This window comes from Accipiter gentilis, unplaced genomic scaffold (assembly GCF_929443795.1).
Source record: "Accipiter gentilis unplaced genomic scaffold, bAccGen1.1, whole genome shotgun sequence".
In the NCBI taxonomy this organism is placed as follows: domain Eukaryota; kingdom Metazoa; phylum Chordata; class Aves; order Accipitriformes; family Accipitridae; genus Astur; species Astur gentilis.
This window is the reverse complement of record NW_026061141.1, coordinates 78,183-101,065: the sequence shown is the minus strand read 5'-3', so window position 1 is coordinate 101,065 and position 22,883 is coordinate 78,183. Positions and strand designations below refer to the sequence as shown.

The 22,883-nt window shown below is 48.6% G+C and overlaps 1 protein-coding gene across 1 annotated transcript; it reads left to right on the top strand.

Moving 5' to 3' along the window:
- Positions 1–2,314: 2,314 nt before the first annotated feature.
- LOC126037484 (uncharacterized) lies at positions 2,315–22,498 on the top strand. The gene is made up of 13 exons (XM_049797807.1): positions 2,315–2,379; positions 2,643–3,840; positions 13,760–13,921; positions 14,651–14,764; positions 15,103–15,264; positions 15,877–16,128; positions 16,952–17,020; positions 17,564–17,737; positions 17,837–17,974; positions 18,453–18,553; positions 19,075–19,179; positions 19,450–22,030; positions 22,412–22,498. Exons 1-11 carry the CDS (start codon positions 2,315–2,317, stop codon positions 19,160–19,162), a joined length of 2,523 nt encoding a protein of 840 aa, XP_049653764.1. The 3' UTR covers positions 19,163–19,179; positions 19,450–22,030; positions 22,412–22,498.
- The last annotated feature ends 385 nt before the right edge of the window (positions 22,499–22,883 follow it).

The window sequence follows — 22,883 nt, the reverse complement described above, 5'->3', positions numbered from 1 at the left end:
TCGGTGGATGGTCTTTGGAAGACAGTTGAGGATTTTGTGGGGGGAGTTGGACTAGATGGCCAGCATGGAGTAGGCCAGGGTTGTGAAGTGCGTGAGTGTAACTGTATTTGTCTGTGGTGGGTTTGTAAAATATTTGGTTGCTCTTTGTAGCTTGTGATGTAATGATATTTTTCAATTTCTGGTTTTGTGTCGAGGTGTGGAAGTGGACGGTCTGTCAAGATGATTGGAGGTCACTCGTTTGGTGCCCGGGAACAGGGATCATGGCGGTAATGTCACCTCAGGGAGTAAAACTTCTGGATGTGCAGCGATGTATGTAATGGGAGCGAGGAATGTGGAAAAGACCACTCCGTAGAGCATTGCAGGTACTAAATAGTGGCATTTCTTCTTCAGGTAATGCTAAATTTTTGGAGTTTACATGTATTTGTAAAAATAGTGATTAAAAGAGGACTAAATCTAATAGTGTCAAATATTTGACGAGTGAGGCCATAAGTCTTTTCTATATATTGTAGAAAAAGTACATTGTAGAATTGGATTGAAATACTGACATAGCTGAATCTATGTGGAATGAGTAATGGACCAAATGAAGCACTGAAAATAAAATGTAAAAAAGACAGGTAATTATGTGTCCTTGTGGGAATTACAGTACTAATGGCAATCACAAAGGGAAGCGTAGAGGGAAGCATGGGCGTTTAGTGCCCATAGGTAAACTTAGCTGTTGAAGTAAGTGAAAGTGTCTGTTGGAATTAGGCATCCAAGGGCGAGTTGTAGATACCTTGAGGTAAATGTAGCTGCTGCTGGGTTAATGGAAAGGGGGTGCATTCCTTCCTCTAGTGATTGCAGAACTTTGAAATTGGAGCTGTAGGTAGAGAACCGTGAAATGGGCTCGGGCGTGGTGCGGCGCCGAAATGGGCTCGGGCACATGTGTTACTTTTCTTAAAGGGGCTGAGGTACTGTGTAACTCTGAAATGGGCTTGATGAGTGGATAACATGTGTGTAATATGTGAGGGGTTTTTTTATTCTGTTGTCCTTCTCTTTCCCTGACCCTTTGTGGTGCTCTCTACTCTTTTCATTCATGTCTTCTCTCTCTCTCCAACCTCCTGTGCTTTTCATAGTCTCTCTCTATCTCTTGTCATTATTATCATCTGACGCTCTGTGTTACTTTCTGTCCCATCGTATCATGTTGTATTTTTCTCCTGCTTTTTTCTTCATCTGTCCAGATCCCTGTCCCTTGTTTCTTCTATTGCTGTCCCTCTGCCTTGCTTCCTCTTGCCATCTTTTCTGTATTTCTCTCTGTTCCCTTCCCTCTTCCATCCTTTCTAACTGTATCCCCCTCTCCAGCTAGCTGTCCCTTCTCTTTTCTCTCTTCCTCCATGTCTCTCTCACAGCCTATCAATGACAGTTGTTTTTTCCTCCAGTGCTGTCCTGCTCTGTCCCTTGTTTCTCACTCTCGTTCTGTCATGCTCCCTGTGTCTTTTTGGAACTCCTCCATCTCTGTCCTGTAGCCTATCACTATTTTTTTCTTCTGCCATCCCTTTGTCCTTCTTTCAGTCTTTGTGTCTCTCTCCCTTTGTTCTCCCTCCCTTCTTTTTTTTCCTTTCTTGCTACATCTCTGTTCTGTACCACAAAAGCACGGAGGGTGTTTAGTAACAGAGAAGAAGGATATAGGCAAGGACAAAGGAAATTAATGGCTGTTATTCGGGAAGAAAGGGGAAGAGGGCCTAGACGAGACTTGCCCCGACTGGGCAAGGATCAATGCGCTTTGTGTAAGAAATTCAGTCATTGGTAGAGGGAATGCCCAGGGAACAAGGAGCATCAGAGGGCTCAAACAGGAAGAACAGTAGCCTCTGTGAAGGGAGACTGACGAGAACCTGGGGAATCTACCCTAGCGGATCCACTGGTTATAATTAAGCTAGGGAAAACAGAACAAGAGGTAGAATTTTTGGTAGATACAGGAGCAACATACTCGGTTTTGAATCAGGCTTTGATGCCCCGGGGAATGATTATGTCACGGTGAAAGGAGCGACTGGCCAAAGTGAAAAGGCATAGTTTTGTAAACCTTTAGAATATAAATTAGGAAAACAGTGGGGCATTCATAAATTTTTATATATGCCGAACTCCCCAAAGGCCCTTTTGGGAAGGGACTTGTTGGAACCATTGGGAGCAAAAATTGTATTCAAGAAGGGAGAAATTACTCTGGAGGTAAAAGATCAGCAAAATATTCAAATATTGAGCCTAACCTTAACCAGTCTCCCCCTAGAAGGAATCATTAATGAGGACATCTTAAAGCAAGTGTACCCGGGGGTATGGGCTACCGATGCACCTGGAAGAGCGAAAAGTGCTCCACCTGTTGAAGTTAGGATCAAGGAAGGCCAAAAGCTGGTAAGAATTAAACAATATCCCCTAAAGAAGAAAGACAGAGAAGGAATCCGGCCGGTGATAGAAAAATTTTTGCAGTTGGGACTATTAAAAGAGTGTGAGTCTGAATTCAATCCCCCTATATTACCTGTTCGGAAGCCCGATGGGTCATATTGGGTGGTCCAAGACTTATGGGCGGTGAATAAGATAACTGAAGATCTTTACCCGGTAGCGGCGAACCCATAGACCCTGTTTACCGTACTAACACCTGAATTGACTTGGTTTAGTGTTTTAGATTTGAAGGATGCTTTCGTTTGCCTCCCTCTCCATGAAGCCAGGCAAAACTTACTCACATTTGAATGGGAAAAGCCCAAGAGCGGTCGAAAGACCCAGCTCACTTGGACGGCCTTGCCACAAGGATTTAAGAATAGGCCTACCATTTTTGGCAATCGGTTTGCGAAAGACTTGGAATCCTGGGAAACCCCGTCTGAGGAGGGGAAGCTGTTGCAGTATGTGGATGATATCCCGATCGCCACCAAAACAGAGAAAGATTGTACGACGTGGGTGGCGAGTCTGTTGAATTTCCTGGGACTTCAGGGGTACTGGGTATCCAAGAGAAAGGCACAGGTAATGCAAGGCAAAGTGAATTATTTGGGCTATGAAATTAGTGCGGGACAAAGACCTTTGGGACAGGCCTGTAAAGAGGCAATATGTCAAACTGGGAGACCTCAGACAGTAGAAGAGTTATGGACTTTTCTGGGAATGACAGGGTGGTGCCGATTGTGGATCTATAATTACGGATTGCTTGTTAAACCACTGTATGCGTTGACAGCCACTAAGCAGAAACACCTTGAGTGGAATAAGGAGACCGAACGAGCCTTTGAGCTACCGAAAAAGGCTTTGATGTCGGCCCTGGCCTTAGGACTCCCAGATGCGAGTAAGCTGTTTCTTCTTTACTCCCATGAGAAGCAGGGCATTGCTCTGGGAATATTAGCACAAAACCTGGGCCCGTATCGATGGGCAGTTGCCTACCTCTCTAAGCAGTTAGGCACGACTGCAAAAGGTTGGCCTGGATGCCTGCGGGCGGTTGCGGCTGTGATACTAAATACACAGGAAGCCCGAAAGTTTACTCTGGGCCAGAAGATGACTGTTCTGGTGTCTCACGCAGTATCAGCAGTACCGGAAGCAAAAGGCGGACACTGGCTCTCTCCACAAAGATTCCTGAGATATCAAGCTATATTGGTAGCGCGGGATGACGTGGAGATTGTAGTCGCTAACATTGTCAACCCAGCTTCTTTTCTCAGCAGGAACACAGGAGAACCGGTACATCGTGACCGTTTGGAAACCATCGAAGCAACGTACGCCAGTTGCCCAGACGTGAAAGACGGCCCCATGGAAAACGGGGAAACTCGCTTCACAGACGGAAGCAGTTACGTCCTAAACAGTAATCGACACGCGGGATACGCCGTCACTGCCAGCCAAGAGGTAATAGAATCGGGGGCTTTGCCCAGGAACACCTCCGCACAGAAGGCAGAAATAATTGCTCTAACCCGCGCCCTGGAATTGGCCCAGGGCAAAGTTGTGAACATTTATACAGACTCAAAATATGCCTTTGGAGTTGTACACGCACGTGGAGCAATTTGGAAGGAGAGAGGACTAGTGAGTTCTCAAGGGAAAAATATCAAACACGCAGAAGAAATTCTGAAGTTACTGGAAGCTGTCCAGCTCCCTAAGAAAGTAGCAATTATGCATATTAAGGCACACCAGAAAGCGAGCTCAGATTTGGAAAAAGGGAACGAGCTGGCGGACAGAGAGGCAAAACAAGTGGCCAAAACACAGGTAAAAACAGAAGGGGCCTTAATTCCTGATAGGTGGATTTCCCTAGAAGGTAAGCCAGAATACACTAAGGAAGATCAAAAGCTCATTACAGGTTTAGAAGGGTCATATAATGAAGAGGGGTGGGCTCATACCCCACAGGGAAAGCTAATCGTTCCCTCTTGCTTATTATGGCATTTGATAGGGGAGGAACATAGGAAAAGACATTGGGGAACAGAAGCCCTGTATAATCATCTGATAGGAGAAATTGTGGCTAGGAATTTATACGCCACGGTGAGGCAGTGTGATCGCACAACAGTGTGATCTTTGCCTCCAGACTAATCCTAAGAGCACCTCCAAGCTGGAAATGGGCCAGACTGGAAAAGGCAATGGGCCTGGACAACAATGGCAAATTGCTAATGTTTATTCATTACTAAAACACACCCACTTGTGATTTGCAGCTATGCATGTTCCGTAGCTTTCTCATGGGAACTTCTTCAAAAGTTACTTATGAAGTTATGCCAAGGTCACACTGTCCCTGTTTTTCTCCTGATATCAGCAAAGCCAGCTATTTTCGGCCAAGGCCTAGTCTTGCTGCTCAAACTGACATTCTTTCACACAGAACTCTGCTCGCACAGCTTTTCTATAGACCCATGTCCTTTTTCATGAAGCCAATTCCCAACAATTCCCCCTTTTTCTTTTTGTGCGAGTAGAGCTTGGTGTGTCAGCTTTGAGACTCCTTTTATCATGCACCCATACGGAATTCTAACTATTACACAGATTAATATCAATATACCCAACCATCATAAGGCTTCCTTAATCAATGACATTACCCATAGTGTTATCCCGCCGAATATTGATTGTAACACTCCATCAAACCAACTAGTTTCTTGCTGGATCTTTGTGTATGTTTCTTCAGCCAATCTATTTGTTTGTATATAGATTGAGGTAAAATTTTAACACCTGCTGTATTGCCCTTTGCAAAGATCTGTGAACACAATTAATTAAACACAGTAAAAACAACATTATACCTAATAAAATACATAAGCACACAAAAAGAGGTTTGATTAATAGCTTTAGCTAGTGGCACCCAAACATTCTTACTGTCCCATGGTGTTAACCGATGTGGATCAATCACCGGTGTCACTGTCATGCTGCTTACTACAGTCAGTGTGTTCCATATCAATCTCAGCATAAGGTTTCAAATTTATGGGTAAATCAGGAACGTATCTGCCAGACATGGATGATGTGATGGGGTTTTTTTGTTGTGGGGTTTTTTTTGTTTTTTTTTTTTTTGTCCAATTGCTGCCAAGGCTTGCCATCCCGGTGCACTTAGTTGTCTTGTAGAAGTTAAGGTACCGCTGCCCCACAATAAATCCAGCAGCGGCTGTAAGTCTGTATTTGTAATACCACTACAAGGTTGAATCCACTGTAGGTCTCCGTTTAAATCTTTCTCCCTCTTTTTGTTTTTGAGCAATCCAGGCTTGCTTAATAACTTGGGATGCCATTTTCCTTAATAAGCTGAACAAGGTAAAACTATTACAATAGCTAAAATCACAGTAACTACAATAATGCCCATAATTCTTTGAGCCAACCTGTTACCCCTAATGACCCAGACCATGAGGAAAATGAACCATCTATACATTCTTGTGCCATCTTGCTCCACGAACTCAGCCCAGCAATCGGTAGGTGCCAGCTTTCCGTGGGCGTCCCCACAGAGGCAACGATGGCCTCACTGTACACCAGCCCGATGCTCTTTGGAAAATCCCAGTATTTATACATTTGCAGAGGAACGGGTTTTAGCACACGTGGCCAGCGGGTGCCAAAAGTCCGCCTCGGTTGCAATCTATGACGCATGCGCTCGCTGGCCAGGCGCGCTGCACGAGTCATAGCCATCTTGTCTATTGGTTCATGGGCTTTACGATACAGTTGCGATGCACAGAGAATCTTGACCTGTTATGTTAGCCAAGGTGACCTATACATTAGTTTTTGGCTGAGGTAGTATTCATATTGCCACATCATCTATGATGCTCCAGATGATGATGGTCATGCAAATCGAACAGGAGTCCATCGTGGGCCTGTATCTGTGGAAACACAATCAACCTCGTTCCCAGGTTATTAATGGAAATAGACCTTACCCCTAATTTTGGCTTTAACTAACTTTTACCCCACACTGTCTTCCCGTAATCACACTATGTTTAATCAAATTATGCTTTACACACTTTTTACCTAAAGCAGGTTCTATATACAATAAGGCACGCTGTTCTGAAAACCTCTCTGAAGGACTCCGTGTCCACTAGTAATACTCTATTAGTTAGAATCTGTCAGATCAGTGGCTCCAGCACCCGCCGGTGCCGTGCCAGTCGCCATTGGAACAATTCCGGGTCCAGCATCAGTGCGAAGCCATGGCTTGTCCCACTTAGCCAGGATCTCCCAGTAAGTTTTACTTCTGCTGATCTGCACCATTTCCTGGATTCTGGGTCCTTATACATTACCATGATTCCTGTACTTTGTTGCGTCCTTTCTGCCTGTAAAAGAACATGATGCACTACCATTGGTGGGTCTTTGTGATCACCTGTCAATCTAAGATAATTTAGCACAAATAAGGCTTTGGCCAATCGTTCCTCTGGGAGTAAGCCCTGGGTTCCCCCCTTTTGTTTTTGCAGCATGTTCTTTTAGGGTTTGGTTGGCCCATTCGACAATAGCCTGTCCTGTGGGAAGATGTGGAATACCGGTACCGTGGTGAATTCCCCACAAATTACAAAATCGAGCAAATCGTGTAGAACCATAGGCTGGGCCGTTGTCCATCTTAATTTCTTGAGGCACACCCAGTACTGCAAAAGAAGCGTGAAGATGTCATTCAATATATAAGGCCTTTTCTCCAGTTCGTGCCGTGGCCCACATGGCAGCAGGATAGGTATCAATACACACATGCACAGAACGCTTTGCACCAAACCACATGACATGGGTGAAATCCATTTGCCACAACTGCAATGGCAAAAGACCTCGTCGGTTAACCCCACAGCCCAAGCCGAGCCCTTCCTTTTGACAATCAGGGCATGCTTTAACGATACCTTGGGCATCAGTAAGTGGTAAGTCAAATTGCTTTGCTAACATCCTAGCGGGTTGGTGCAAGAACGCATGCGATTGCCGTGCTTTGTTGAAAACGATTCCCTGGAGGAGGCTCCCGTGGCGCTGCAACCAATTGGTCAGCTCTGTCATTTCCCGTTTCTCATCTGCACAGTGTTCTCATACCCAAGAGTTCTACCAGAGGGGTCATATTGCCATTAGTGATACCGCAAAGATTCCGCACCCACTGGATATCTCCCACAAGCTTCTGGACATCATGTAACATTGAAATTTCTCATGTTATTTGAACCTTCTGAGGTTTAACATTGCTAGCATTTATGTGCCACCCCAAATACTTCCAAGGTGCTGCCTTTTGCACCTTTTCAGGAGTGATTATTACTCCGTGATGGCTTAAGATGTCCTGCAATTGAGTTCAAATCTCATCCTGTGGCAAGTTACTGAGGTAACTGCTTTCTTACAGGCTCTGATGCCCAGGCCACATACACCTGACGCATCGTGGGGGAATTGCGCGTTCATTGCGGTAACACGACCCAATGGTATCTCTTATAGGGTTCTGCCTTGTTAATCGATGGTACCGAAAAGGCGAACCGTTCAGCGCCATCTGGGTGCAATCTTTTAGATTTATAATTAACAAATCCCATTCTTCTGGAAGCATAACTGGAGATGGCAAACCTGGCTGCAGGGCTCCCATACTGTGCATCACCACATTCACAGCTCTGAGATCATGTAACAGTCTCCGCTTCCCACTTTTCTTGGGAATGGTAAATATTGATGTATTCCATGGACTAGTAGAAGGAACAACTTGTCCCGCTCTCAACTGGTCCTCAACTAACCCTTGTATTTTTAGTAGCCTTTCAGAATTTAGCAGCTACTGATCAATCCAAACAGGTTCATCTGTTTTCCAGTTAATTTTCAGAATCGGCTACCCCTCAGTGACCGCTCCTAAAAAGGATGCGTCACTAACATTGCCTTCATTTGGCTCAATAAATCATGGCCTACGAGGCCAAACAATTCAGTTGGGGTAGTCATGACATACGGACACGTCGTAATGTGTTCACCATCGGGGAACACAAATGTAATCGGTAGCTGACTTACTAAGGTGGCTTGTGTGCCCCCTATCCCTGCAATACCAAAGTTTGGATTGATCGATGGCCATGATGGAGGCCAAATGCATTGTGAAATAATCATAACATCAGCACCTGTATTGATTGTCATATGTTTCTTGACAACAACTCCATCGGGCCCTTCCAATTGCACTACCTTTTCTGGTTTACCTCTTGTTGTGTCCATGGCAAAGTATACCTGCGGTTTCCCTGGGGAGCCGAATCCACCATCTCCACGTTGTACTTCACCTGGGTTCGGAACACATGACCTGAATGGAACTAATTGTGCTATTCTGGTACCTTTAGGAATAGAAACAGGAGGGATTAAAACATGAATCATAATTTTCACAGTCCCACAATAATCTGCATCAATAAGCCCTGGGAGCACCAGAATTCCTTCTAGAGCTGTTGAAGATTGCCCCATTAAAAATGCACTAAGTCCAAACCCCAATGGTCCCTTTATGTTGACTGCGGTTTCCACATCCACTCTGGAGCTTCCTGCGGTGGCGGATCTGGTGGTTGCGAGGCTGCCAGAGGGCTGGCAGCTCAAGCCCCTTGCATTCGTGTCGCCGCGCGAGGGGCCTTCGCAGTCGGTGTAAAGTTTCCCTTCTTCCTGTATTCTTGGTGGTATGGTTATCTTTCTTACACTTGTTGCAGCACTTACTGTTAACAGTACCTGTACATTTGCTCCTAATGTGTCCACGTTTGCCACAGTTAGAACACTTGACCAAGGGTGTCTTACTGGCCTTGTGTTTCTTTGTAGCTCCTTGGAGAGCTGTGGCAGCATAGGCTACTTTCTGTGAGTCCACTGATCGATCCGTGTATTCTATCATATCAACGATGTCTGCATTTTTCGGCAAATTACACAATGCTTTGCGTGTCTTTTCAGTAGCATTTTCAAAAGCGAGTATTTTGAACATGTTTTCTTTCATGCCCTCGTTCATGTCAGGGTGGTCATAAATTGTATTCTCCTGTTTCACCTGGGTAAAAGCATGGCTGTACATATTGTCTGGTACGGTAAGAAAAGCTTGATACGCCAAGATCTGTGATAGATGATGAACCTCAGTGACACATTGTAACTGAGCGTTCCCTGATGCGAAGGGTCCAGCACCCATCGGCATCTGCATGGTTACTCCCCATAGGGGATCTGTTTGTTGTCGTGATGTTGCTTGTTCCCTATCACAGAGCTTCTCCCACTGCCAGAAAAACACTAACATTCGGGCGGGTGTCAAAATCAACTGTGCTAGCTGTTTAATATCTTGAGGTATCAGCGTATCAGCAGAAAAAATGAATTGCAGTATTTGGTGAGTTAACGCAGATTTGATTCCGTACTGACTCACAGCATTCCTTAATTTCTCAATGACCTTCCAGTCAAACACCTCCCATTTTTTCTGTCCATTTGATGCAATAACTGGGAATGCTTAGAGCATAGTCCCTTCTATAATGGCATCTGTTATTACACCCCTCCAATGTCTCTGCCTTTCTTCTGCAGCGGCTATTACAGGCAGCTCCGCGTCTGTCACGGGTGCGGTTGGTTTCCCCGTCTCTTTTCCCCATTTCCTTTAACAATTCTAACATTGTCTCTTTTTGTTCTATTATTAGAGTAGCCAAGTCCTTGTTTGCATTATTTGAATCAGGGTGTATGCTAGGTATAATTTGTTCATGTTGAACGGTGGTATCTGAGGGCTGGTTTTTCGTAGGCAGATTTTTACTCACTCCCTGATTCTGTAGGGTTTCCTTTAATCGTACGGTTAGGGAGGCTTGGGAACTGTCGGATGGCTGATTAATATCGGCAGTCCCAGGGAGTGGAGCAGAAGTCAAGGGCACGAGAGTAGGCGAACAAGCTCCAAAAAGTCTCTCTCGCTGCATTATGTTTTTCTCCCCGCTTTTCCCTTTCGCTTGCGGTTGGAGAGAGAGAGCAGCAAAAGCAGACGCAGACGCTTTACGATCTGCTTTCATTTCTTACAGAGTTGTCTTAATCAATTTCCATAAAGTTACAAGATCTTTAACTTCTTTAGACCCGTCACTAATTTCATCCCATAGGGAGGTTCCGATAGCATTCCAGGTACTAAGCTCAAAAGCTGTACCCACACTAATTGAAAGGTTTCTGTCCTTGCTTCATTAGTTTTTTAGCTGATTTATCATCATCAGTTACCATATCCCATAATACGTCTCCTAATCTACGCCATTCACTCTCCTTAAATAATAAATCCGGATTCTTAAAGCATCCCTTAACGCGACCCAGCGTGACTAACCCCGAAATTTGCTTAATGCAGTTTACTCCCCACTTTTCTAAAAAGCACTGTAATAATTTTAGGGCTACCTCTTGATCCATTGCCGGCCGGCTTCTTGATACTCCTGGGTGCTACCTTGATTAAGGCACCTCGGTTAAAAAGTCTTTGCAGCCTTTTTCCAGTAGCCCTTAGTGACGGCAAACCCCTTTTGGACGGTCCAGGCACGAGAGTTAACACACCAACCAAGACGATCAGCGTTCGGTTAATCTTTTGCCCCCCGGTCGCTGCTACCGGTGCTTCTCAGTGTCCGTCGCTCCAATTCCCCTTTCTTCGGTCCCCGTTCGGGCGCCATTTGTTGGAGCGGCGGAGGAATGCACATAAGTCGACCCAATATGAGTGATAGAAGTGATTCAACTTTATTTGCATGGATAGCTCATATTTATACAGTTTGCGATAATTATGCCTACTAGTCCTAATATGATTGGTACATTGCTAATGTTTATTCATTACTAAAACACACCCACTTGTGGTTGGCAGCTACGCGTGTTCAGTAACTTTCTCATGAGAACTTCTTCAAAAGTTACTTGTGAAGTTATGCCAAGGTCACACCGTCCCTGTCTTTCTCCTGATAACAGCGAGACCAGCTGTTGTTTTCCTCCCAATATCAGTAAAGCCAGCTATTTTCAGCCAAGGCCTAGTCTTGTTGCTCAAACTGACATTCTTTCACACAGAACTCTGCTCGCACAATTTTTCCACAGGCCCATGTCCTTTTTCAGCAAGCCACTTCCCAACAAAAGGTATTCCTAGAAAAAGTTTCCCATTTATAAAGCAGGAGTTTGTTGGGGCTGAATTACAGTTCCTTTGTAACTGAATTGGGTCAATATTCCGAAAAAGGGGAATATGTTTATTTTTGAAACAGGTCAATACTTGCATGTGTTGTGCTGGCAAGGAGGAGGCTTCTTAAATGTAGAACTTGTTAAATTTAAAAGCACACCTCCACTCTCCATAGTATTGCTTCTATGTTAATTCAGGGTTAAGATATTCGTTCACTTCAGTTTCTGTGAATCTGTTAGGGCAGCGTGCTCTAAGGTGATGGGAGGGAGCAGGGGGAAGAAGGGGAGGAGGAAAAGCAAAATATCTGGAACCTGCTCTTCCATGACTCCTGCAAACTGTAATGTTATTTTTTTTTTCCCAAGCCTGAAAACTGTACTTGGCAGTGGGATTGTGGCTATCTTGTTAATATTCTTCCTTCCTTTCTTGTTTTGGCCTCTCCAGGAAGCGATTCGAGTAATCCTTGGAAATCTTGATGATTTACATGCATTTTCTACAGACCACTATCTTTCTGTGTACCCTTTCTTTCCTACTTGTAAAAGAAAAGGTCCAATGACTTGTATCTGTTGGGCATTGCTTAATTTGACATTCCTGCCTAGTAGTGCGCAGATCTTTAGCTGGAGTACGACTCCTCTGAGCTTCGCAGTTTTACATTAGCTGAAGATCCTCCTCAGTTGTTGCCTTCACCAGAGAACTGATGTATGTAAAAAGAATGTTTTGCAGTGTTTTCAGATGGCCACCCCTGCGTTCCAAATCTGATTTAGCCAGAGAAAACGAACGTGCATATATAAAGTCCCAGGAAGCCCACGTAATGCGATTGCAAGGAAAGCTAGTGCGTTGTTTCAAAAGGTTAATAAAATGTAAAGCGCTCCTTACAGGCGCAGCAGCGTTGGCCCTCTAGTAGAGAAGACCGCAGTAGTTTTCTTGTAAGGTACATTAGGATTAAGTATTGTAGTTGCTGTAGTGTAAAGGGTTACGGAGAAGTTACTCTCCTGAGGCTGTTGTTGCAGAGAAAAGTAAGTTAGTGGAAGGAGAAGCCTTTTCAGTCCTAAGGTGCGTCAGTTTGTGAATCGGATCAGGCCCTTCGGCATCATCTCCTCCCGTGATTCCGAGTGCCCAGGAGTAATGAACACCCGCGTGTTTCCGCCTCCAAGGCATCCCCTTCCAGTCTCGGCAGACTGCGTTATTGCCACCCCTGGTCCTAGCAGGCAAGAACGAGATCATCCTCTTTCTCTGTCAGAAGCTGGTAGGTATGAGAGCAACTTATTCCTGTTGCTGCCAGGAAGAGAAAGTAGCCCAGAGCATCGTCAGACAGGAGGCACCCAAACAAAGGAAGCCTCGTTGTTGGTTTGCTTCGCTAAAGCGCAGCCAGTTTTGCCTGCGTGCTTGAGGAGGGTTTGATTCACGAGCTTGTATTTCTGGAACTGGGAAGTCCATCCACCTGCTCAGGCAGCACCGGGCCCTGCGGAGAACTGCAAGCTCAGAGGCCTGGCGTGATGAGTTGTCCTGCAGTCTGTGTGTCGGGCTCCTCACTGTAGCATACCTCTTAGTTAATCGCCAGCTGTGGGAGTCCTTGAAGCCAAACTCAAACGAACAATTTCATCCCTTAAAGGAACTGACTGTGTCATCTAGGCAAATCTTGGGCTTCATCTCTGGTCCTCAGGATGCAAATGGAGTAAAAGTATTCATGTTACCTGTTTCTTCCTGAGATCAGAGGCACGTAAGGAGGCTGCTGCCTGGCGTCACCCGTTCTTGCAGGCATGAGCTCCTAGGTGTGCGAACTGCACCCCCAGGAAGGAACGTCTGTAACTGTGGCCTTTGTCATGCCAGTTATCTTTTGTTCTCCCATTTTGAGGAGGACTGTGAAGTGAATGTAATGACGCTAGTCCTGTGAATCCTAGTCCTTTTCAGGTTTAAAAATAATTTTTAAAAGAATTACTTTTTAGTTAGGAAAGCTGATGAGGTTTTCTTCACAGGGTTGGGAGAGCCTGGCATGTTGTTTTTTGCGGGAAGATGTCAGGACTGAAGCCAGAGGCAGTTAAGGAAACACAATGCTATGAATGCAAGCAACTGATGGAAGAGTGTCACCTGGATGAGTGTTTCTTGTAATGTGTTACTAGCGTATGGTGTCTCCTCACATCTCACTTCTCCGCTGTGTAGTTCGATGTGTCACTTGTTCAGCTGCTGCTGCTCATTAAATATAAATCTCCATTGGCAGGAGCAGTTACAGGGTCGTGGATCTTGGACCAAGATCCTCAAAACCCCCTAGCTATGCGAGGTTTCCCTGCCGCACGCGCACTGCCTTTGTGTCCTGACGCTCTGTTTCTCCAGAAATGTCAGTATTTGCGTGGGGAGTTTCAAGGACCTGCCTGTGGACGCGACGGCCCCTACACCCCTGATGTATTCTTCTGGTGCTGCATCCTCTTCTTCGCCACCTTTGCCCTGTCAAGCTTCTTGAAGAAGTTTAAAACCAGCCGCTACTTTCCAACCAGAGTAAGTAGAAGGAGGTGGCCAGCGTCCATCCTCCACACTCGTTTCCCAAAATGGCTTTCCTGGAGCACTAAGCAGTATTTGCCCTGCCTTGGTCAAGCTGGGAAACGTTGGCCTTGCAGGCCAAGCTCTCCAAGAGCTTGGATGTCCCACACTCATTTCCATGAGTGCAAAATCATCGTAGCGTTTCCCACCTGCCTCGTGACCTGCCCCAGATTGAAGATTTTTGGGGTTTGATTTTTTTTTATTTTTTTTCTTCTCCTCAGGTAGTAGGAAGTCAGGTTTCCCAAAGTTTTGGGGGTTGGGGTTTTCGGTTTGTTTTTTTTCCCCTACCTTCTGCGCATTATGTGCTCGAGTGGAAAGTAGATTCGAATGAGGAGCTTCCTTTTGAGGACTAAAGGATGCCTCAGTGCCTTGTTGCCATTGTAGCTGTGAGTGTAGCTGTAGTGGCAGACATGTGTTTTCTTATTTTTAATATTATTATTATTATTTTTAGATTTTGACTTAAACCAACCCTTGTTGGCCTAGTTAAGCTTTTTTTTATTGTCTGACCCCAGATCTCACAGGGACAAACACAGCAGCAGTATCTAAGCAAGGGATCAGGCTGCATGTGCTCAGAGGGGTGGTGGGATTTGGTTAAGCAGCCTTAATGTTGTGGATGTCTGCAACTCTTGCATCTCACCTTACGGCCCTGTTTGCCATGCCCCTCTCACCTCTGGTTTCTCGCCCCAGGTACGGTCCACAGTGAGCGACTTTGCTGTTTTCCTCACCATCGTCATCATGGTGCTCCTTGACTTTGTGGTTGGGATCCCATTGCCGAAGCTCCAGGTCCCCCATGCGTTCAAGGTAACGGGGTGTTTTGGCACGTGGGGGTGCCACAAGGTGATGCCGGGGCAGGGCAGGGCTGAGTCTGGAGGAGATGCTGGTGGTGTGACCATCTCCTCTTCCACCTCCAAGTGCCTTGCTTCCTCCTGGAAATGAGAAGATGGCCCCAAAACTAGATACCTACAGGGGAACTATCTAGAGCTGCTTGCAAGGAGGAGACTGGCACTGCTGAAGCCCCCGGGAGAGGGGGACATGAAGCCAGGGCTGGGAGGTGCTCTGACGCAAGGAGGGAGGGGAAAATGAAAGCCAGTGGAGTGCCTGGGCTGGGAGACGATGCTGATGTGTGGGCTTTGTTGCAGCCTACCAGAGACGACCGCGGGTGGTTCATCAACCCCATAGGACCCAACCCTTGGTGGACGGTGTTGGCTGCGCTCGTCCCAGCTCTGCTCTGCACCATCTTGATATTCATGGACCAGCAGATCAGTGCCGTTATTGTGAACAGGAAGGAGCACAAGCTGAAGGTAAGGGCCTGTGAGAGATGACTCCAGCCCCTTCTGGGCTGCAGGTCTGGGGGGAAGCTCTTATTCCCGATGCTTTCTGAAGGCATTGGTTTGGGACAAGGTCAGGCTGCGTGGCAGGATGCTCTCCTGGATTAACGATGATGCAGGGAGCAAGTGACAGGGCAGTTCAGATGAGCAACCTTTTGGAGGAGCTAATTAATCTTGGAGCAATAGAGAACTGCATTTTTGTTTTAAAATGGCAGCAGCAGCAGGTGTGGGGAATGAATTGTTTTGATGCGCTGCCAGGGATAACTCAGAGTCACACCTTCCTTGCAAGTGGTACAGTTTTCTTTGTAAGTGGAAAAAATGGTTTGGTGCTTTTGGGTTGTGGCTTGTTGTTTTTTGGAGAAGTATTTAATGCACAAGCTCTGCATATCCATTGTGTCTGAACTCCTGCCAGATTTTCATGCCAGGTGCTTGTGCAAAGCCTGCATACACCCTTGCTTGTTTCCATTTCTTGTTTTGAATTCTGAAGAAGTTGACTTGTGCTCGAGCAGGGTTTGAGTCTGACTTGCGACGTTATCCTTGCTCTTGTGCTATGGGATGCTCTGTTTCTTGTTTTCCTGCCTGCAGAAAGGATGCGGGTACCACCTGGACCTTTTTGTGGTGGCCGTGATGCTCGGGGTGTGCTCTGTGATGGGGCTGCCCTGGTTTGTGGCTGCGACCGTCCTGTCCATCACCCACGTGAATAGCCTCAAAGTAGAGTCTGACTGCTCAGCTCCAGGAGAACAACCCAAGTTTCTGGGGATACGAGAGCAGAGAGTCACTGGCTTGCTGATCTTTGTGCTCATGGGCTGCTCTGTCTTCTTCACTTCCGTGTTAAAGGTGAGAGGAAAATGCAAACCACCCAACAACCGTGAGCTTGTTGGAGGTTACAGAAAAATGTCCCCTCTCTGCAGGCCTGAGTAGTTAGTTGTGGAGCGGAGGAGGAGGAGGTGGTCCCAACCCTTGGGGCTTGACCAACGGTGGGAACCAGCCTCGGTTAGGTTTTGCAGCCCTTCAGGCCCCCATTTGGTGTGCTCGAGGCGAGCAAGCAACGCAACTGCTTGAATTTTTGGGTGTCTTTCAGGCCCGCCCATGTTTATGGGTTACAGTTGAGCATATTCAGACCAGCACATCTGCTGTCTTTCAAACAGGCAGCCCTTTAGTGGCTGCAATTTGCTCCCCAAATGCCGCGTAGCAGCCGTTCCCAGGAGCTAAACACACTGAGGTCATCCCCGTGGGCTTCCTTGCACGTTCCTCCCACAAAGTAATCTCGTCTCTAAGCTAAAAGGAGGCCTGTGGCCTTTGCCTGTTGCCCCAAGAATAGGCAGAAGTGTTTCTTCTACCGCCAGAGAATGCGGCATAGGGTAGCACGGGTGAAATTGCCTATTTTCCTCCAACCTTTCTGGAAAATAGGATTATTCTGAGGAGAGATAACTCCCAAGTTCAGCCTAAAGCAGAGCCTTAGCTCACTCGTGCGCACAAAATGGCAAAACAATGGTTAATATCTGACCCATCTCTAAGCCTGAATGGAAGCTGGAAAGCTTCAAGCAATTTTAGGCAGTGCCTGTGGAAGAGGGTGGTAATACTGAAAATGCAATACAGAAAAAGAAACGATTGCATTCTTTCTTTTTTTTTTTCTTCCCCCCCCCCCCCCCCCCCCCAGTTTATACCAATGCCTGTGCTTTATGGCGTCTTTCTCTACATGGGTGTGTTGTCGCTCAGAAGAATTCAGGTACGGACTCTTTTACAGCATGCAGCATGTCGGCTCCCTGGTATTTTGTCTCTGTAGCAGCAGGGAAAAAAGCAGTGGCATGGGAAAAACTTCTCGCAGAGCAAGCAATGAAACTCTTTTGTGTAAGAAAGAGATTGGTGGAGGCACAGGAGGTATAGAGGGCTGGGAGGACCAGGCAAGTTCAGCGCTCTCTGTTGCAGGGTTTAGGGCAGGTCAGTGTTTAGTTACGTGAAAAGCGGGGGAATTTGGTGCAAAGGGAAGGCAGTTTCTACCACTGGTGGAAATCCTCGCGGGGGGATTCAGTGGGCCGAGAAATGCTAATAATGGAATGGCATGGAATAGTTGCTGTTTGGTGGGCAGCTCTCAGGGGCAAGCCGGTTGCTAGATGGAGCGAAGGGAAAATGGGTGCTGCTCCCAGGAGGAATGCGGTGGGATCCAGGAGTTCTGACGGCAAGCGAGATGCTGCAAAGTGCCTCCACGTCTCGAGAGGGCCAGCAACTTGCCGCAGTCCCAAGGTGGCAACCTTTCCCTTTTATTTCGCAGTTCTTTGATCGCTTGAAGCTGTTTTGGATGCCAGCGAAACACCAGCCGGATTTCATCTACCTGCGGCACGTGCCCTTGCGAAAGGTGCATTTCTTCATGGCGATCCAGCTGACCTGCCTCATCCTGCTCTGGACCATCAAGGTGTCCCGTGCCGCCATCATCTTTCCCATGATGGTAAGAGCTGCCACCGCTCGGCAGCGGGGTGTTTGCAGCGTTGTTGTGAGAGGTGGCATCGTCTCTGAGCTCACCGCATCTTCCCTCTTATTCATGAAGGTTTTGGCTCTCGTATTTGTCCGGAAAGCGATGGATTTCTGCTTCTCAAAGCGAGAGCTCAGCTTTCTGGATGACCTTATGCCAGAAAGGAAGAAGAAGTTGGACGATGCCAGAAATGAAGCTGGAGAAGAAGAAGAGGTAAGGCTTGCTGTGTCCTCGGGGCTGGACATCTCCGTGTGTCTGTGAGATTGCCTGTTTCTCTTACAGCTTGTCTGGAAATGTTGGGGGAAGATCAGCACTCAATCGAAATAGATCCCAATAGCCTGTAACTTTTGTAACCTTTGTTTCCTCAAGTAGCAGTGAGCTGAACGCTTGAATACAGGTGTAATTTTTAAAACGAGTCGTTTTTCACAAAGGTCATTATCATTATGATGATTATTATTAGATGCTGCTGCGGCTGCTGCTGCTGGCAAGACTTGCTCATAATCATGTTTTGAACACACAGTCCCCCTGCCCCGAAATCTTTGGAGTGAACGGTTTCTCCCCTGCTGCACTAATACCTATAGCTGCCAAGGGGCAGAAGCGGAGGGCAGACTGCTAAGTTTGTGCTGGGCATTCAGCTTATCTCCACTTTGATCAGAGACAGAGAACGTGATTTGTCCCTTTTTTACATCAGGAGTCCAGGAGGGCCATGGAAGCTGCTGCTGCTGCAAGTTCAGTTCAGCTGAACGTGGGGAAGACCAGTGACGTGGATATCCCAAAGCAAAGCAGTGACGGGTAAAGCCCCACCAAGCGCCAGGACCCCCGGCAAGATTAGCTTGATGGTGTTTGGCAGAGTTTTCTCCACTTGCCTCTTTGTGGGGCATCCCACAGAAACCAGCAGGCAGCTTGGTGGGAAAATCGAATTCGGGGGCAGGGCTGCAGGAAGTGATTGCAAGGCTCTGACCGCAAGCAGAGTGGCTGCAGCACTCGCGTTTGACCCCCAAACCTTGCCTCATCAGTGCTTTTACGGTAGCTGGAGATCCTCATACTTAACACATGAGGAGTTGCAGGCGTGATCTGTACCAGCAGTGGCTTAGGAACCCGGACCGGGGCTAAGCCCCAGCAAGAGCCTTTGCACAGAGCTGTTGCTCTGCAGCTCCCCGGCTTGCCTCCCAAAACTCCTCATCCAGCAAAACCTCCCACGGTTATGCAGAGCTTTGATTCTCGGGGCTCCGCTGCTCCTCTTGCTGATGCTAATGCCCTTGGTGGCATCAGTTCCCATAATCACGGATTGCTATGTAAAATATTTATTGCAGGACTGATCCTTCTGAAATTGTTATCCTGGATGAAATGTCACAAACGACCATATGGAAGGCTCTCACTTTGAAGACAGAAACCCTTTGAATCCAGGGAGGAAAAAGGTAAAGGATTGCATGTGATCGTGACCGTGCTCCTCTGCAAGCGACGGCGCACGCCTACGCTTTTCCCATGCTTTGGCCAGCAAGGCTGAGCAAACGGCCTGTCCCTGGGAACAGGCAGTGAGGACCGTGGCATGCAAACCAACTCCTCTCTGCTGGGGTGGTCTCCCAAACAGGGCTGAATCAGCAGCAGCTGGCAGGTCTTCCACTGATGATGCTCTCCCTCTTTTTCTCTTCCCTTCGCCTTTCCCCACTCCCGCTTTTCACGTTTAGGAATCTTGACTTTGAAGGAGAGGAGTGAGAGCATGACTCGGGGATGTGCCAACGCAGACAGAGGGAGAAAGCGCTTTGTTTCAGTTGGAGGATTCCCATTAAAGCCATGCAGATGTTTTCAGTTATCCTTGGTGTGCTTCAGGCATTCAGTATCTCTAGACCAGCAAGCTGAGGGGAACGTCACAGTCAAGGGGAGTTTGGTGGTGTTCAGTCTGTGTGCGTACGTGCGTGTGGGGGTGTGGGTTTGTAGTGGTAGAGGGACTGCTATGGCTTTATCATTCAGTGCTCTTCTTTTAATACCTAATTCCTCCTCTTTGTTTTCCTTCTCTTTTTTCCAAATGTAAACTGGGAATGTCCAAAATAATTTTCTGTTATATTTGATGCATTCTCCACTTTCTTCTTGATCACAACCGGGTTTTTGGTCTGGTTTGGGGTCCTGGCTTTAATTCATTCTTATGTCTCTTACTGGTACGAGAGGGATGCCCTCTGTGGCAGGGCAGCATAGAGAGCGTCCAAGCAGTTGGCCTAAGGTGAAAGAAAAGCATTTGCTCCCTGCGCTCCAGTTTTACCTCTCTTGGTTGGTTTGGTTTGGGGTTTGTTTTTTTTGCTTTGGCTCTGCCATCAGCCTGGGAGCTGCAAAATGCAGAACTGCCACCTTCTTGTCCCCTGGCTGTAAACTGCATCTAAGGGAGCACTTCAGGTATTTGATTTTGAATACACCATATGGTCACAGGAGCGGCCAGATGAGACCTGGGGCTCTGTGTCCCTGGGCTGCTCCCTCTGTTGTTTCTCCACTTTCCTTCTGTATTGGATCTGGCTGAGTTGGAGTTCCTTTACCCCACAGCAGCCCTCGTAGTGCTGTGCTCTGTACTGGTAGCTAGAAAGCTGTTGATAACACAGCAGTGTTTTGGCCATGGCAGACAGCCAGAGCACACCCACACACCCAGACATCCAGGCGTCTTCCACATGGAGGCCACTTCCCACCTCGGCTGGCCAACGCAACACGCTGCCTACCTTCTTCAAGGACGTCAGCAGTTTGATGCTGACGAAGCCCATCTTGTTCTTCTGGACATGTTTCAGGAAGAAAGCATCCTTGGCCAGGTTCTTGTCAGAGAGGTGGAATTCCACCCTGGACACAACCCTCCTGGCCAGCTGCCGGTCAGGGACGGGGTAGCTGTAGTCCAAGAGATCAGCCCCCAGAACATCGCTCGCATCGCAGAAGCTCCCGGAAAAGCAGGGACACGGGTGTGACTTGGTGGCCTTTGGGATGTGCAGCACTGCCCGGTCCCAGCCACAGCAGTGCAGATGGCAGAGTCTTGAGGAGCGGGGTGGCTCAGCTGCGCTCTGAAATGAAATGGAGTTTTATGCTTTTAGAAGCGCGCTTGCCTTCATGCCCCCAGCATCGGTCCCTGCCACAAGTTACGCAGCACATGGCATTGCACAATCTTGCAGCCAGAGGTGCCTCACGAACAGAGCGCAATCTCTTTGATTACCAGGATACAGGCCAGGAGAGATCTTTGGCCTCCGGTTCACGGCAGTTGTCCCGACTCCCCCAGGCCACACACTGTTCACACAGCGGGAGCGAGAGGCCTGTGTCCTTGGTACCCTTGGGGTGTCCTTGCTAGTGCCGAATCCTCCAAGCACGAGGAGGGGATGTACTAACCCCATCCCTGGGATCCCGTAGAGCGCAAACAGCCCCAGCGCCCTGACACCGGACGTTGGGCAGAATCCAGTCCTTTTCTGGGAGCACGCGGCAGCGGGTACTGTCTCCTCCGGGGTGTCACGCACCCAGGGAAAGGGCCACCCCCTCCCAGGGGGATCCAGAGCTGCTGCTTTTCCCAGCAGGAGACTGAAAGACCTGACAGCACTACTGGAGCGAGGGCTGGGGGAAAGCGTGCCACCAAGCAACATTGCATGACCTTCCTTCATGCCCTCGACGTCCTTTTTCCTATTTCTGCCTCGCTCCGGTCAACGCAGCGAACAGAAGCGCGGGCAACGGTCACAAACGCATTTGCCATCTGGCGCAAGGAGGCTGTGGCTGCAGCTTGGTGCCCACTCGGCTCGGCTGAATCAACTTGTTCTTCTTCCCCCACCGGAAAAATACTGTTGAAAGCCAAGAGCATTTGCACCCGCAGACCCCGAGAGCCGCCTGTAGGCCCCGGGGCCACCCCAGCCTCCCTTAACCCTTTCCCTCCCCAGGAGGAGCTGGGGAGGCTCTTGGGGGTGGGGCGGAACACAGGGAGCCCCCGCATTCCTTCCGGGGAGACACCAAAGAGTCCTTGGTAGCTAACAGCCAGAAGGGACCATGGCACGGCCACCAAAGCAGCTCCCACTGCCTGGGCCCTGGGGCCCCCCAGCGCTCCAGCTTTTCCAGCCATTCGTGCTCCCCAAAACCTTCTACCCTTGAGGTAGGGACCGACCCCAACCCCTGCAGCCCAGGGATGCTCTTGGAGGACAAGAGCAGAGGTGACCGCCGGCCATCGCTCCTGTCTCATTCTCTCAGGCTCAGCCAACCCATGCCGCCTGCCCACACGGGAGCAGCCCTTCCCTGCAGCCCGGGCCCCCCAGGCACCACCAGCAGGTATGGCACCCCAGTCTGCTCTGGCCCCTTCGCCATCCCCATCACACCCGTTCCCCCGGCACTTTTCGCGTGGGGGTTCAGCAAGCCCCGGTGAGCATCCTTGCCCTCGCCCGGGCGGCGCGTGCCCAGTAAAGCCCATCTGCAGAGAATTCCCCAAATATTTGGGGCCACCTCTCCCCTTTCACCTCCTAGATGCCAGTCTCCTCCCCGATTTGCAACCCTGTCCCACCGGCACAGCGGCTCACCCCGTGGGGATCACCCCGGCCACAAGCTCCCCACGCCTCTGGCCCAGAGCTGGGGGATGTCGGCCATCGGGGCCGGCTCGGCGGGTGCCCCTGGACAGTTCCCCCGGCCCAGCACAGCTCCCCCTCACCCACACAGGTCTGCAGAGGGCTCCATGTGGCTGCCTCTTCGACCCCCGGGTCTTCCGCATCCAGTGGACAACCACCGACCTGCCTCCACCGGCCACCGCCATGCTTGGCCAAGGCGCCGCTTCTCTGCCGGGTGCTGCCCTGTGGGGTCCCGGGGGCTGCGGGGCCCCCCAGGGCCAACCACGATACCTCACACCCTACAAAAACCAGAGGAGTGGGGTGGCCCCAGACCCTCTGGAGCTGCCAGTGTCCATCCCTGGCTACCAGCACATCAAGGGGCAGCTGGCACAGATCAACATCGCCAGCACAGCCACCCCTGTGGGGGCACCCCCGGGCAGCGATGTCCACACCAGCCCCTGCGCTGCCGCCAACAACGAAGCCCTTGGGGACACTGCTGGCAACCTTGCAGTGTCCGAGGAGATGCTCCTGGAAGAGACCCTAAGGCTCTTCGGTTGCGCCCTGGATAGAGTGGGGGTCAGCCA